The sequence below is a fragment of the Cornus florida genome, unplaced genomic scaffold, assembly GCF_030987335.1.
Source record: "Cornus florida cultivar Cherokee Brave unplaced genomic scaffold, ASM3098733v1 CherokeeBrave_3.0.0_Hap2_Chr11, whole genome shotgun sequence".
Taxonomy (NCBI): Eukaryota; Viridiplantae; Streptophyta; class Magnoliopsida; order Cornales; family Cornaceae; genus Cornus; species Cornus florida.
The window spans coordinates 116320174-116337770 of NW_026775581.1; the positions used below are offsets into that span (position 1 = coordinate 116320174).

The 17597-nt window shown below is 35.9% G+C and overlaps 2 protein-coding genes across 2 annotated transcripts; both read right to left on the reverse strand.

The window, feature by feature from the left end:
- Window positions 1–1463: 1463 nt before the first annotated feature.
- Window positions 1464–5997, reverse strand: LOC132285517 (uncharacterized). Its single transcript, XM_059787707.1, has 4 exons — window positions 5660–5997; window positions 3997–4046; window positions 3845–3897; window positions 1464–2381 (listed from the first exon to the last, which is right to left on the reverse strand). The coding sequence occupies exons 1-4, from the start codon at window positions 5875–5877 to the stop codon at window positions 1956–1958; spliced, it is 747 nt and encodes a 248-aa protein (XP_059643690.1). The 5' UTR covers window positions 5878–5997; the 3' UTR covers window positions 1464–1955.
- Window positions 5998–7509: 1512 nt separating this feature from the next.
- On the reverse strand, window positions 7510–17292 carry LOC132282398 (nuclear pore complex protein NUP96). Its single transcript, XM_059784069.1, has 6 exons — window positions 17195–17292; window positions 12874–15504; window positions 12212–12335; window positions 10493–10641; window positions 9401–9498; window positions 7510–7926 (listed from the first exon to the last, which is right to left on the reverse strand). The coding sequence occupies exons 2-6, from the start codon at window positions 15442–15444 to the stop codon at window positions 7731–7733; spliced, it is 3138 nt and encodes a 1045-aa protein (XP_059640052.1). The 5' UTR covers window positions 15445–15504; window positions 17195–17292; the 3' UTR covers window positions 7510–7730.
- Window positions 17293–17597: the final 305 nt, after the last annotated feature.

A 17597-nucleotide genomic window follows, 5' to 3' on the forward strand; every position in this document is an offset into this window, starting at 1 on the left:
CAGTACTGCTGTTTTGCTTGCTTGTACTCAGAGAGGCATGCCTCTCTTTTCTCTGTACATTTTGTTTCTTTTAATACAAAGCTCATTTGTCCCGGGAAAAACAATGTTGAGAGCTTAATATAATCATACACTATATGTAATACGTAAGAGATAGATTATGTTTAAGAGGTCAAAATTCTATATATATACAACTCCTGTACTCAGAGAGGTATGCCTCTCTTTTCACTGTACATTTTGAACGGACTTGACTCGTTTACTTAACAAGTTTGAATGTCGTTTGAATTCAACTTGTTCGCTAAACAAGCACAAACTGAACTTTTACCAAGTCAAGCCCAAGTTGTTCATGAACAACTCATATTGTGATCTACAAAATTCTGATTCCCCCTAACTGAAATTAGAAATCAATTTTTCTTCTGTGCAATAAGACACAGCCTATACTAGAACGTATCTAATGCCCTTCCAGATGGGAAAGAACCAGGTTTCATATTTCCATCAATCATTAACATAAAGACCAAACAATCAAATCTTAAGGGATGCAATTATAAAATAAATTCTACAATTTCTTTAAGGAAAATTTAACACTTCCAATCCAAAGGAAACTTTAACATGTTCTGATTAACGTGATTCAAACATTTATATCTTCCAGCACAAAGTCAGAAAAGAAAAGGAAAAAAAAAAAAAAAAAATTGCAAGTAAGATAACCAAGTTGACTGTCCATAAATCAGTGCAAATAAGATATAAAACTAATCCGAGACAGTAAAACAATCCCTCTATTTCTTTCTAAAAGACAACTGTTGCCATCCACAACTCAATTTATTAACTTGTATATATTAAGATCTATTGTCCAACGTCACGTAACAATTTTTTTATCTTTTGTGACTACAATGAAGGATCAACCAAATAAAGTCAGTATATCTTTGTTCTTCATATATTCATTTAATAAAACAGCAAGTTCATCATTTATAACCCTTGTTTCCAATACTTCATAAAGCCAGTCCTGCAGTTCATCATTCCAATACTAGAATGTATCTAATGCCCTTCCTGGAGGGATAAGAAGTAAAACTAGTCAATTTCTCAACCAGGGTTCATATTTCCATCAATCCTTAACATAAAGATCAAACAATTGGATCTTAAGCGACGGAATTAAGTAATAACCCCTACTATTTCTTTAAGAAAAATTGACCACTTCCAATCCATTGAAAAATTTAACACATTCTAATTAACTTGATTCCAACATTTATATATTCCACCACGAAGTCAGAATAAATAAATAATTAATTAAAAAAAAAAAAAAAAAGAAGTAAGATGACCAACTTGACTACCTATCAGTCAAAGCAAATATGATATAACCACTAATCTAAGACAGTAAACCCAAGTTATTAACTTGTATAAATTAAGATCTACTGTCCAATATCATGTAACAATTTTTTGGGGGGGGACTACGATGAAGGATCCACCAAATAAACTCAGTAAATCTTAGTTCTTCATATATTCATTAAAGAAAACAGCAAGTTCATCATTTATACCCCTTGTTTCCAAAAAGTCATAAAAGCCAATCCTCTAGTTCATCATCCCATTCCTTGAAATGACTGGTGACACATATTAAACAGAATTATTGCCAAGCCCACAACATCTTACCAAAGCACCCATAGCCATCTATTTATTGGCTGTGAATGCAAAGAAAAGAAAAGATAATATCTATCACTCAAATGTGATTCATGAAGAGAAGCCCCAAAATGTAAACATTCAACAAAGCATGCAAAATTCTGTGCATCAGCAACTACAAACCATTGCATCATCATGCTGATGTGTGACACCTTTCTTTGCACAAATATGATGGGTTACCTGTTGGATTCTAGCTTGGACACATTGCATCCAGTGCATGGCTCCGCTAATAATAGATCCTCTCAGGCTCCCACTAAAAAAGTGTTCATGCACTACAAAGTGGCTTCTCTTCATTTCTTTGACTCTGGAGAAAGACCTCCATCTTGTGTCCCCTTTTGATTTTGCTGGGAAGCATCTGTAACTGGTGCTAATCCACTTGCCTTCCCATGGCCTGAGCCTGGCATTACATTCTCAGATGACTGTTTACTGTCATGGTCCTTGACTGCAGAGCTTGCTTCCAATCTACTTTGGGTGTCACTTGGTTCAGGTGTTGTAGAATGTTTCTTGTTAGAAACTTCCTGGTTTTTGGTTACGGTGCTGCCTGATGGTTTCTTTGATTCAACAACTATTTCCTTTATAGCCTCCTCCAGTTTATCAAGCCTCACTTTTACCTCCAAAATCTCCGGATCTGATCCTGCTTCTTTTTCTTCAGTAACATTTAACTCCTCCTCTTTTGCTTTTGCTTCTTCTTCAGCCCGCTTTTTCTGCTCCAGTTCCTGAGATTGTGAATCATGACAAAACAATCAAATTCGGAATCCCATAAAAGGAACAAAAGTAAAGAACTAATATTGTTAAAGCAAAACTTTTGAACCACCAAACATGATGCAAAGGAAGTTAAGGATCTTAGTCACATGCATTGTATAATAGGTGGGATTGGCATCCCATGGAAACAAAAATCTACAGTTTCTGTTTCAACAACTCAAGTTGAACAAATGATAATTTGAGCTGTTAACGAAAGGGCCACAAGATCTGCTACTGCCATTGATGAAGAGGATTTTGCATTGGGGCCTTTGACATCTCAGTACTTCTATTCCTGGGTAGAGTCACCTTCTCAGCTGCGGATTACTCCAATTAAGCTTGGTAGAGCTTTCAAGGGTCTCTCCTCTGACTCTGTGGGATAGCCTTCTAATATACCTAACAACTTCCAGATAGACGCTTGCTTGCATGCAATTCCCTCTCTAACTAAGGGAGTTGAGTTGGCTGGTATGTATCCCACCCAGATTTATCAAGACATTGCCATTAAAATATACTAATAATTAATTGATTTGGTTTTTTTAACTCTTATTTTTCACCACAAAGTAATGCACACCAAGCTCTAAAGGCATAAAGCCTCCACGGACAGTCTGGAGAAAAGGATGTTTGTCGAACTTCACTTCGTCAAAGGGATGGACGTAAAGGTGATAGAGTCTAAACCTTCCAGGGGGAAAATCATTTCAAAATTCAAATACAACGAAAATCTCATGAAAGCAAAAATTGAAGATCCATTTACTCAACAATTTTTCCAGTTATGTTGTTTCCTCAAGTTCAAGCAGAACGAAATCACAATATAGTGGGTGAGTTAGCGACAGAAGGCGACTGCCGATGACTGCAGAAGCCTGCTTATACAGTAATTGAAACTATAAAAGAAATTATCTCTCTTGCTTCTCGACCTACGGGAAAGCAAAACAGCAAAACCAGGAAAAATAAAAATTGAAACTAGCACAAAAGAAAATCACCCGTAAAAATTTGTATATGGATTTTTTGCTTTCTGATAAGCATGTGAGCTTTACACTTATTATCAATGTCATGGTCGGGGGAGGGAACAGGGGTTATTCAGAACGGAAATAAATGATACTGTTAATTGAATAAATATAGTAAATGCAACAATTAAATGGGGAAATTCTGTTGTGACTTTATCTTGATGCAGGCTATTTTTATAGCCATTAGATCAAATGGGAAAAATGCCTAAAAAAGAATATTCTGTTGCGGTGAAGATTGTTATTTTAAAAAGATGGGTGCATCAAAAGGACTTCTCTAGAAGCATGTCTTTGTTACTTTGTCAAATGGATTCAGATGTACAGATGAAGCCTAGTCTTCCAAAAATAGTTAAAAAGAAGAGAGAGAGAGAGAGAGAATAAATTTTTTAATTTTAAAAAAAAACCTAGTTATGAGAAGTGACAAAATGAAGAATTTTCATTACCGCCTCCATTCTTCTCATTTCGTAGCGAGCATATTGAGCCACCAAATATACAGCTGTTGCAAGAAATTATTATCTTTTAAATAGCAGAACCAAACTCAAAAAGCATCTTAAACATGAAATATGGCATATTTTAAACATGTGAGTAGAAATACCCAATGAAGGCATGCAGGCAAAGAAGAGTTGTACCAGATGGAAATCAATCCTGGCCATAGAGAGAGAGAGATAAGAAAATGTACCAAGAACTGAAATGAAGATGCCATGCAGATAACAGGAGTGCGAAGAGAGAATTTTCATGCGATTAGTGACATTTTGAGGGAAGTGATCTATAATTCCATCTGCAAACAAAGCACATGGAGAAGTGTTGCGTGCAACTCTCCAAGTTGAGCACCACATAATATGATATATAATTGTAAAACACACCAACATGCCTGTTGTACATTTATGCGCCATGCGTTTCAGTATAATTGTAAAACATGCCAGCATGCCTGATGTACATTTATGCACCATGTGTTTCAGATACATTTCACCTCACGTTCTTTAGAATTCTTTGTATGCATCTTTCTCAAATAAAAGGATATTTCAAATTGACAAAATTAACCATGTCATAGCCTCATAGAAAATGTGTCACGTGACACTTACTTTTACAGCACTTGAGACAAGAATAAGTGCATGTAATATAGCACATAGAAGCTATGAAGGATTATTTTAAGTAATATTAATCTGTGAAATGTGATGTTGGTAATAGGATGATAAAATGGGTAATGCAATATGAACTAGAGATAAAGTAGCATTGTGCACAACTGACATCTATTCATCCAATTCCCAAAATAAGAAGTAAAAAGAACATTCAGTTGCTTGCATATGTAAGATTAAGTTGTATCTGCTTCAATCTCTATATAAGAGGTGCATGGTTCAACTAGGAAAAAAAACGAGGTGCATGGTTCAACTCCCAACACGAGAACATGTGTTTTCCTTACTAAAAGGAAATAAAATACTTGGGCATTGTTGTTGTTTCTGTGAAAGTGTTTTGAAGCAAAACGTGTTGTGTTGTTTTGCTTTATTGCCAAGAAAAATACTTGGTTAATGGTTAATATTAATGACCATAAGTAGCAGCACATAATTTTTTGTTTCAACGTTCATATTTCTGTATTTTAATATGTTTCGATGCCATAAGCATCTTCCTGAATTCTTGACCCTCATGAGTCTTTAATCACAAATGTAAATATGGTAAATTTCTTCGGTGTCACTAAAATTATTTAAGCTCTAAAAAGTTTTTGAAGTGTGGTATAAATAAAAGATGACACAATCAATTTCCAGAAACCCACATTAAGGATCAGTTCTCTGTCTTACTAGGTGTTCCTGGCTAGCACAATTACCATATGATTTCATCCATCATCTAACTACCCTCTTCTCAATCAGTACGAATTTCTTCATTTTTGCAATTAATATATATGGAGCCTTAAACCTTTTATAACAGGATTCCCCAACTTGTCACATCTAGTTCGTTACTCAGTTTCACCGAAAAACTTCACGGAATTGGAAACTCTTTACCCAGTGTTGCAAGCAAATGTAGCCAGCCATTACTAAAGCTTAGACAGGTATTAGTGAAATTAGAGTTCTTGTAACATGAGTTCTAAGTGTAGTAGTGAAATTAAAGAAACACCCACAAAAAATGTATGCACAGTTGCACTCATAAATGCATAGATACTAATCAATCACAGCTTTATTGGACATTGAAGTGAACATGTTTGACGAAATGCCTAGGAGAAGCTCTATTAATAAACAATTTGAGACAAGAAGCATAAATTTGAATACCCAAATTTCTTCTTGTTGGGGGGAGTGGTGAAGAGAATTTTAGCGGCGGTCATGAAATCGAGATTGTCTAGCTGACGGTGCGCGTCGTCGTATTTACTCAAAGAACCGTTGGCACTGCCATTGTTGTTTATGGTGGGTTTGTTGGTGGTGCAAAAGGGTCTGTTCTGAACATATATGAATCGCCTTGAAAACCATCTCGCGCCAAACATTCCTCTCATACTATCCTTCTCAACATGAGAGAGAGAGTGAGTGACTTACAGTCAGTTTGGACAGTTCACCATCCGATGGCAAAACGGTCCTCAACCTGAGTGCCCAACATAACTCGTTCATTTGGTACAAGCGACCATTTTTCGGTATTATTGGTTCATTCTCAAAGTAGTCATTTTTTAAAATAAAAAATAATTTATTTATTTATTTATTTTTCCACATTCTCACAATAGCCATTTGTAAGATACAAAAGTCTAAATCTGGAAGCATTAAAGCAACATGAATCTCTAAAAATTGACAATCTAAATTTATCACATAAGTATTTTTTAAGAATCATATTTGCATTTTGAACTGTTCAAATTTTAGTTATAGTATGTGATTCAATGCATTTTAACTCTTTAAATATAATAATATTTTAATATTTATTATGTACTTAATTAGTAAATTAATTTTAAAATAAATTAAACAATACAATATTCATTATGGATTAATGTATTTATTATAAAGGTGAAAATAAATGCAATTTAAAAAAAAAATTTAATATTTGTTTTTTAAGAAGAAATGAAAAAAAAAAAATTGAAATTAACTTTTTTGGACATTAGAGCTATTAAGGCACTGTTTGTGTCAGCTAAATAATGCCTTAATGGCTCTATTTTCAGTGTTGTGTAGGAAAAAACAAAAAGAAGTGAGATTGAACCTTTTTTGGGACTAAAAAACTGTTTTAGCCTTTAGGCACGGTTTCTGTCAACCAAACAGTGCCTTGGTGACTCTTAATTTCAGTATTGTTTAGGTAAAAAATAAAAAATAAAAATAAAAAAATAAGGGCCAAAAAATTGATTTTGCCAATTTTCTAAGCCAAACGGGCTATGGGAGCCGTTGCAACAATGCTATGGGCCTGTATTTATTATTTTTTTTATAAAAAAAAATGGAAGCGGGTCCGCATCTGCAGGCCCGCGATCACTATCTGGGTCGATTTGGTGACCCACAATTTTTTGCTCAATTTTGGTGATTTTCATGGAGTGGATTGGTCTCCAAAACTCATTAGAATCTTAAAAAGAGAAAATTCAAAATTGAAAAGAAATTAAAGATTTGATTAGTTAGAATGGAGCAACATTGTCATTCCCAAAACACGTTCTCTTTGGAAAGTAGAGAGTATTGTTCATAATTTGTAGTTAATTTGGTTTGGTAAAAAAATGTAACAGTATTTTTTAGTTGACAGTCGAAGCTCTTGTGAACGTCTCTATTCATTGATATGCGCTCCCAATGGAAGCCACAGAGTACCGAGGAAGTCCATTAAAAGAAGCCCAGCAAAGCATTGGTTCTCAATTTGACTTCAAAAGGAATCAAAGTTACCCGGCAACATAAAAATGTCTAATTCAAATAGGCATGCATATTTTTTCAAGAGAATATATATATATATATATAATTATATAATTATATATAGTCAAATGCGGCAGGGCAAGGGACTCAGAACCACACATTTACCTTGACATTTGTTTTGAAAAATATCCATTTTCTGATAAATCAAATGTTCGTTAGACCATCAATTTAGTGTCATTGTTTCTTCCCTCTAGACCATCGATCTCTAATGATTTGCCACTGATTTTCCTAAATAAAAAAAAGTATCCATATAAACCAGAAACTTGAATAGAAGAACACCATAGAAGACGATTGAAATATATTCGAGGTAAAATTGATAAGAACCAGTCCCAATTTAATATTACAAATATAAGCTACAAAATTTTATCTGAAAATAATAGGGTTATGATACAAGAGACAACGCCACAGACGACACTCCATGTTTTGACTAACACAAGCATGAATTACAAATTTAGTCTTAAAATAAATGGGGAAAAAAATTACACTATGAGGCTGCCTCGGAAAGATATGACGTAAACAGTGATACAGCATCCTGCAAATGACATGATCGGAGGTCTTCAGGGATGGGTGCACTGAATATACTGTCAAAGCAGCTCAACTGAAAGTCACGTGTCGCACCAGCGCCAATATCAGATAGAAGCAAATTGCAGATCTCCTCAGCCATCTTCGAATATGCCACTCTGAAACATGGAATTTCAGTGTTGGTTATTTTGAATGTTAGAGAAGTAGATAACCAATTGCAAAACCCAAATAATATGGAGAGACCAGCATCACTGAACACTATGAAAGTTTGTGTTCCCCACATTGTCTCTAGAAGGCTGATTTAACAGCACCCAAGTGCTTGAAGCTAACCTAGATATTGAAACTTTTTGAGAATCATATGAGAGATTGCCAGTTGGGAGAAATTTAAAGATACCATCGGTATCCTCTTCTTATGCTCAAAAACAAAATAATAAATAAAAATAACTGAAAAAAAGAAAGATGTCACAACTTTAACACTAAAATTAAGTAATTGCAATTATGCAGAGTCCACTATAAGAGCTAATCACTTGAAGTGCATCCAGCTGTAATGCTTCATAGGGAATGGCTACAAAAGCAACTGTTTTCCCGTGTCAGTTGTGCAAAACATGTTCTCCAGTACAGCAGTTAAAGAAATAGACAGCGACAACAAACTAGTGCTCCTTACAACATCAGTCATCCAAGGATGTTCCCCCCTTTAGCCACATTTCGCTCAAGAGGTGGTACATTTTTGGATTAGTTGTCCATAAGAACAGAATAGAGCCTTCGACGATCAAGAGCTTTCTAAGCTTAGCAAGCCTGGTTCTCTTAGCACTTCGGTAGGACATGCATGGATCTTGAAGAGAATGGATTTCTACAATATGTAGTAATCGGAAGAGATACAATTCATTTCTCAGGGCTTTCTCCCTTCTCAATTAGAGTAGAGCCCAAAATTTAACCAAATGATTGTTTGTTTAGCCAATGATGGATTTCGCAACACAGAATGAATTGAGGAACTAAGGATGTTTACATACTTCCCACTCCCCAACAAACACCCCCACCTCTAGCTAAGGTTCTTTTCATTCACACAGACTACCCAACTCAACAAAACCTTATTCCAATTATTTGGGGTCGGCTATGTGAATTCTATTTCGCCATTTAAGGTCCTAGTCTAAGTTAAACCACATGCCATCATATCTTTCCTGGCTACCTCAACCATTGCAGTTTTTATCTTCCCCTTCCCTAGCATTACCCTCGACAAGTACTCGTCACTTTCCTAAATGGTGCAGCTATTTATCATCACTGCACATGCCAAACCATCTTAATCAGTTCTCTCTCATTTTGTCTCGAATTGGAGCTACTTCGATCATCACATGGTTCTGTTCATTTTTACTTTTATCTTTTCTTGTCTTGCCACACATCCATCTCAACATTCGCATTTCTGTCAGCGCTCATTTTATGAGTATGTTGTTTTTTTGCCCATCAACATTCTGTCCCGAAAAATATGGCTGGTCTAAGTGAAGCTTGGTGCAAGTTACATTAAGATGATATAACAACAAACAAGTCATAAAGCCAATGCTGAAGATGTATTATTAAGTTGAGAACATTCATATTTGTGAGTATTCAAATTATGAGTAGAAAGATTAACATCGATACCTTGCATCAACTGGTAATCTGCTACCCAAAATGCTCAGAGACTCATTTAAGCGACCAAAGAAGTCTCTACAAGCATCAGTCTTGTTCTCAAGAGTATCCTGCAAGCAATAATACATGTTCATCAGAATTATCACAATAAATTTTAAGTATTCAAGTCCTCAATCTGAGCTTCCACTTTCCTTTGATTTAAAAAAACACCCAATCTCCAATGCCAGAAATTATAATCATCGTTGTTCAAGCCTATCAAAAATGTTCTAATCCAACTATATACATTGTAATTCACAAAATTGGAGTCAATTTTGCTCCTTCCTATTAATGGTCTTCCCATTGACAACCCAGAGCCTTGATCATTGTATTCTAGCAGCATCAATCTGGAGATAAACTTGCTCTTTATCCTTTATTCTTTCATTTTACGTTTCTTTTTTTATCTCTTTTTCTTGCTTTGACTAGTCAAAGCAGTCTTGCTCCTTCCATGAAGATTTTTATACTGCCAGTTAAACAGGGAGAGGGCTGCAAGAAGCAGCAGCAGCTGGCCTAATATGCATGTCAAGGGTCACAAAATGGTATAATGATTAGGTGACATTGCCTACTACTCCCTATGGCCCAAAATTCTTGTCCATCTTTCTATTTTGGGATGTCCCAAAATAGTAAAATGCATGTCCCTTTCCAAAAATGGACGTATTTTATAACATTCCCAAACTATTTTTTTGACATGGATTTGATTAAACAAGTGCACTAATTACGGAGTACTCCTTTGTCTTTTAACAAGGATAAATTTGGAAATTCACTCTTATCAATACAATAAATAAAAAAATTAAAACCCACAATCATAAAAAGTAGGATTTCCCAAACACCCCAAGAATTTTGGGATAGAGGGAGTATAATATATGACATGCATGCATGAACGTTTTTCAGTCTCCAACTTTGATGGGTACCTGCTCAATTTGCAACCATTTACAACCAACATGAAACTTATAATTGAAGCAGCTAAGCCTCAATATCTGAAACAAATTTCATTGTGCCGCTACTACTAAATGCAAGATATACCCTATATAAGGACCAACAGAAATATATTTTGAAAAATTTTCTTACCATTTCAGTCGGGGTATTATTATCTCCCTGCAAGGAACTTCTTAATAGATAAAATGATACATAAATTCCAGCTCCTAAGTCCCAATCTTCAATCTCTGACTTGTGGCCTTCCATGGCAGTTGCAAGCCTCCATATCTCCGAGTCCTTGGCTGCATAATCATGTTCAACACTTCCTTAACAGCATTTTGACAGTCACATAGTTGAAGTAAATTATAATCCAGGTATGAAATTTTCTTCCACTAATCTTGACAAGCGTAACAAGAAGTCAATGCATCAACAACCAAAACAGTCAATCAAGAAGTACACTTTCTGAAGGAATGCACTCTCTTCCCACTTGCAACATAACCAAGTCCAGAAGAATCCAATATAACTCAAAGCTGGATTATTTTTTTCCCAAATAAATGGTACAGTATTATCAACACAAAAAGGGTAATTTTTGTTAAACACTAAAGTGCAATTTGTGAAGACGCATTTTTCTGAAGTAGGAAATCCATTAGTCTCCCATTTATGATTGTAGCGTGTAATAATGTGTCATACCAATGATACCATGGCTCTATACAGATTCAGTTGTTAAGAACCTACTGTACTTATCAAAAATAAATAAATTTGTTAAGAACCTACTGTGCTCACATTCATCCTCTGGTTTCAAGAGTCTTCAAACTAATGGGTCTGTTTGGATTTTTTCTTATTTTTTTTATTTTTTTTTCTTTTGAGAACTATTTTCTGTTTTAAAAACAAACAAAAAACTTTAAAAAAATTCTGTTTCAAAATTTGTTTTACCAAAATATCTCTCAGAAGCCTTTGATGCAAACTCTCAGAACTTGTTTTCCTAAAAGAAAGAAAGAACAAAAACCAACACGTTCTTAAACATTTACCCAATTTAATTATTTTAAAAATGCATTCAAAGAATGAATCTGGATTGTACAGTTAACAAAAAGTGAGGTGAAATTAGGTTTCATGTCTGCTCAAAATGGTGAAGTATGAATTTATGATGAAAAAGAAAAGCTTAAGCTGCTAAACCAGGAGCATTAATCAAATGTATAGAACTAGTAAAGAAAGTCGGGATATGCAACAACATAGTTTAGCATATACAAGGAAATTAAGAATTCTCCATAAATTTACAAAAAACTTTAAGAATATCAACCTTTAATAATTGTGGAAATATTTGAAATGATACAAATCCCACAGCAATAATAGATCACACTATATCATTATTTTATCTATACCGTGATAAAAAAATAATAATAATAATAATAATCCAAAGTCCAATGGTAGACATAAGACATAGAAAACCTCATTGAACCTACTTGTCGGGATATCTAGTTTTGGTGTGCTAAATCATCAAAACCTTCACAAATTAGTATCAAATATATCGGAACTACACATTTTCTGCACTCATTAATAAATTTAGTATTTATTCCTACAAGCAAAAAAAAAAGCAGTGTAATTTCTAGATTCGAAGTGAGTAATTTGATAATATTTCTATGGAAGTTTGGGTAATTTAACCAAACATATATCCATACGACGCTCGATTGTAGATCTAAGTCTCATTTGTCTTTCATTATGAGAGTTCAAACATCTACTTGTTTAGTGGAAGCTATTTTATGCATGATACTGAAACCCACAAAATAATCTGCATTGGAGTTGTCCAAACAACAGGTATAATTACGGAGAAATAGAAAGCAATATGCTGCACACAAGTAAAGGTTAGATTTTCACCTGACAAGAATAAAGAATGAGCAACTGAATTTACGAAAATTGAATGTGCTTTTTGCCAACTTGCACATTGAAGAAAGTGTTCAAGGGCCACTGGAAGATTGCCGTAGTAATTGAAATATACCGCCTGCATTTACAAATAACAACGTATTTCATCCAGCAAACATCGTCAAGAAAAGAGTCACAGCTCTATTTCATTATCAATGACATTTTATGAGTGGAAGTCAACCTTTATGTCATTGAGTGGAAGTCAACCACAAGGTCCACAACTGATCCCTTCAAAAGTTCAGAATAAGTTTCCCCGAAAAGAATTTTATTTTATTTTTGGTTAGGTAATACTCACACACACCCACAAATGCCCACTATGGGGCTCGAACCACTCACCTCCCCTTTGAGGGAGGAGAAATTATACTAGCTGGGCTAATGACCCAGTGGTTCCCAGAAAAGAAAAGAAATTTTGCAGCAAGTTCAAACGTAAAAGCATCCCATTCACCTGGATACAGTCCAAAAGGGACCTAGATAAGAACTAACAAATGGCAGCCAACATTGATAGACGCCACCAGTTTCACAGTATCCCAGACCATGAACAAACCATACTAAAACAGAGGCTAATGAAAGAATTAATTTATGTAACACCATGATGGATGCAAGAAATAGCAACATACCATAGCCTCATGCAACCATGCCAAAGGAATGCCCAAGTCCTCAATAAATTGGCGCTGTTCTTCTTGTGTACTCCAAGAGTCACAGTATTGGAACAGGATTTCCCTAATAAGACTAGTGTGGAGATATGGAAAATCATCACGATGGGACATATGAAGTACCACGTAGATGGCCCAATGACATTGTCCTAGACACAGCAGCTGGGAAATGAATCCCATGTCAAGAACATGAAGATCATTAGAACTAAAAGTGCCAACTGCTTCCAATAATGCACGCTGATGCCAGATCATATGGTAGTCAAGTGGATCATTAGTTGAGGCAAATGCACTGAACATGGTTTTCAGGAGACCAAATTCACTCCCTTCACCTGCATGAAGAAGCATAAGATAATACGCGAGGTCCAGACGTTCCTCTGGACTCCAATTTACAGCCTCTTCTACCGGTCCTTCGTCAATGTAAACAGGAACCGGGTATGGAGCTCTTCCAACATCAAGAAGCTGCTGGTAAGTGTGAAAAATATCGGGCAATGAAGTGTCAGGTGGAAGTTGGTACCACATCAACAATCCTAGAAACCTTTTCCAGTCAACTCTAATGTCAAGTAAAGCACCATGAACGTTTCCAGATAGCAATTCATAGAGCCTGATCCTGTCCTTTTCTATAAAATTGAAGTCCAGACCATTAATTCTCCAAAGGTGGAGCTGCCGAGCAATATCAGATCGATTGACAGTGGACCCACCAACCTGACTCAACAAACAAGCCAGTCTCACATCTCCTCTAGAAGCAGCCAATTCTACAGCCGCATCCAGCTGTCGCCCTGTTAGGAGTAAGAATATGTGCTCTAAATCACTCCTCTCATTCAAGGAACTTACTTTGTCTTGCACCCGGTGACAAACACTCTCTTGCAACCAATAACTGAACTCCGCCCTCCGAATTAAACAAAGAGCTTCCAGGTCAACTTCTGGAAAACCTTCCTTCCTATCATGCATCATGTCTTCCTCATTGTCAGCGCCCACAGGCTTTGATTGTCCACTCATTTCCCTTGCAGAGAAAAGAACCTTTATTAATTCCCAGATCATAACTTGGTGCATCAAAACCAGACGACCAGAAGAAGGTAATCCAGGAACATCCAGCTGCTTCTCAACAATTCCAATATAGCTCCGACAAATCTCTGAAAGCATCAATGGATCACAAACAAGTTTTTGAAGCTTTAGTTTGCAGGGGCCAACTTCAATTTCTTTTGTTTCATGATTTATTGCCTTGTGAAGATTTAGTGGAGAATCAAAACAAAATTCAACAAGTTCTTCTCTGACTTTGTTATTTTCATCTCTAACCACCTTATCAATTGCAACCTTTTCTAAATTGATTACAGAAGATAACACCCTCTGAGAATTATCACTCCCAACAGGTGCACCGGTGTGAACAAGGACACCATTAGGACCCCATCCAACACGAAATGACCTACCCATAAACAATGCTGCATCAACTACGTTGTGAGAATACCTTCCAGTTACCGGTGTTTCGTGCTTGAGGTCCAGCTTAAAACCTTCAACTTTTGTTGTCTTCAAAGGTAGGCTCTTATTTTGTTGGGCCATCAAAATGTTTCCAGGAGAACTAGAGTCAAAACTACCAGGGTTGTACTCAAGCAAAGCTAATGGCGATTTCCGCACTACGGGAGGACTTGATCTGCAGATTGTCCTCCAAGTAGAATGCTGTAAAGGAGACCTTGTATATTCTTTACCGGAGGGTAGTTTCTGATGTGAAACTATCCCATTAAAATCCTCAGTCTCCTCTTCCTCCGCAGGAAACATCAACATTCGCATTTCTCTCATCTTGACAGGATCAAGCCCAAGATGAGCAGGAAGAGAATGTGAAAGCAGAATTGGATCTACTACTGCAGTTTCTTCATCAATATCAGAAACATTACCACCATCCATCTCCACAGGATCTTGAACTTCTTCGGCCTCATCATCCATTACAATATCGCCTTCATCGTCTTCGCTCAATCCAAATCTGCTAAAATGGTTCACTAAGAATTTCCATTCACCATTTAATGGGTTAAATGAAATAAAGCATGCTCCCTGTCTCTCTGTGATGAGCCTCAATTTCCTGACAACTTTTCTTAGTTGCTCCTCTTTATATTCTGAAGAGAATCGTATTTGCAACATTAAAGTTACTTCAGCTGCCTTGTTAAGGCCCTGACCAACCACAGGCTTGGCACTTTCATCTTCATATACTACTACATCATGCCTACTGAACTTGATAATCTGATCTAAATCCAACCATTTGACATCAGTCTCCCCAATAAATTTGACACATCCATAACCAAACCTACCCACTGTAAAACCTTTAACTCGGCTGCAATATCCAGGATCCCTGAGTTCCCGAGTGGCCAACTCGCTCAAACAAGGTTCCGTAAAATAATCAGAAGATCGCAAAGTAGGTAAGGAAGCTTTACTCTCAGACAAAACCTGATATGATGATGAAGAATCTGTGCTATTCAGACAAATTTTTCTTTTTTTGTATTGAGATTGAGAAAATAGTTGGGAGCCAGGAGTCCGGACATCAAGGTCCATTTTAAGCAGTACTAAACAAGATATTGCTTATTGAACTGCTGTGAAGCTCGTTTAAAGTCCCTGAAAACAGAAAAAATAACATGAAATTTCAGTGGAAATACAAACATAAAGAAACTTTCAAGCAAGCCAAAATTGAACACATAGAATCTTTCATTGACTCGTGCTCCCAGGGAGGAAAAGAAACTAAATGGAAGGAAGAAAAAAATTGAAACACAATTACGCCCCACAACTAATTCAGATCATTGCAATTAAATCAGATCTTTCATGACCTACAAGCCCCATAAATGAAAAGAGAACCGAAAAGATGGGAGGAAGCGAGTGAAAAGGAAGGATTGGGGGAGGAAAGGCATCTGTTAACATGCACATGTATGCCATGACATCAGTGTACTTCTTGTTAGTCTCTGCAGAAAGTTCCTCAAAGTAGTTTTGCATTGCCTCAACAAAATCCAGACTGGGCCTCTTCCCACTTGGCATGCAAACCAGATTTTCAAGTTGAGCAACCTGTTCCCCCACTGCTTCAATCGATCTTTTTCAAATCAAAAGAAGGAATGACCAACTTGACATGAATAGACGTGGCAGAAAAGAAAAGATGGTGTCGATTACAAGAGGAAGGCGGACGAAAAAGACAAGAGCTTGGCAACTTATATGTTATATCATTTTTTTTTTCCCAATAAAATGATATAAAAAATATATATAAATACATAAGACATAACTATGCCAAGCAAAGACAGAGCATTTGTATGTGTTGAGAACATCCCAAATTAGAATCTGAAATACCTCAAAAAGAAATAAATAGAGATAAATCTTTTTTTGGAGATATCTTACCCAAAAATAAATAAATAAAGATGTGAGAAACTTGTTTTCCAAAGGACAATTTCTAAAAGTATATGGTCATCAGACACATCCCCATTCACCTACACAAAAGTCATTAAGGCTACATACAGGAAAATAATTAAATACATAAATAATATCCTTGTCTCAAGAAGTAGAAAAAATACAACAGGATTAGGTCCTGACTGCTGAGGAAAAACTACCACAAAGGGGACTCTATCCTTAGCCAGTTAGTCCCAATGATAAAAATGAAGTCTCCTTTTATGGAGGGGTGTGTGCAAGAGGAATGTCTTGTACAAAATTACACATATAGATCAAATGGAGTTTCAGTTCGGGTGATATTGTTGATTTTTGGCAAAACACCATTTGAATTTGTTCTGGGGTCGGACTCCGAGGCTATTATCAATATGATTAAATTTGTCCCAGTAAATTAGCAAACTAACACTGGCAAATCTTTCAAGATTACAGAGAAATTATTTCAGAAACAAGGGTTCTGTTTTGAGGCACCAAGAAACCTCTACTACCTGGCCAAAAAAGATGCAGCACACCATAGTTTTAGCTTGTAGGAGATGAAATTGGACCGATTCATGTCAAGTATAGATCCATACTTCAGTGCATATACGTGTTTGTGTCAGTGTTTAGTAAAGACGACTCATCTAACACATTGTTGAAGTAGACCCGACCAATGCAATTCAAGCTAAGGGTTTGAACATGTCAGATATCGAACTATTGGAAACATATTCAAAATATGAATCAAACTGGTAAAGCTTAAACGGGCACAAAATAGAAACCCTAGTTATCCAAAGCAAATCGACGCTGATAATTCGAAATTCAACATATCATGTGATAAATTGACAGACATTTACAAGAATGATAAGAGCTGCAATCAGAATCGAGGTAAAAGGAAGAAGATACTAACCTTATTCAACGGGTTTATGCACTTGCGATTTCCGTTCTCTCTCTCTTTTCTCTCTCGACTGAGGGCAAACCGGCGGGAGGGTTTTAGACAAGCTGAATTCATTTTAATCTTTAAGCTAAATTTTAGTTTGACCCCTTACCTTTTTGTTGTTTTACAGTATAAAGATTTATTTTCTTCGGAAAATTACTAAAATGTCCTAAATTTTAAAGATATTGTGCATATAACAACCTCATAATATACACAAAACCGTGTAGTGAGCGTATAATGTAATTATAGGGTTCTAGACGCCTCTGTAAATCAATTCAAGGTAGCACCTTCTCTCTCTATATATATATTACAGTGTTTAATAAATATATATATATTTGCTTTGTATTTTCACTATTACTTACTTGCACGGTCACTG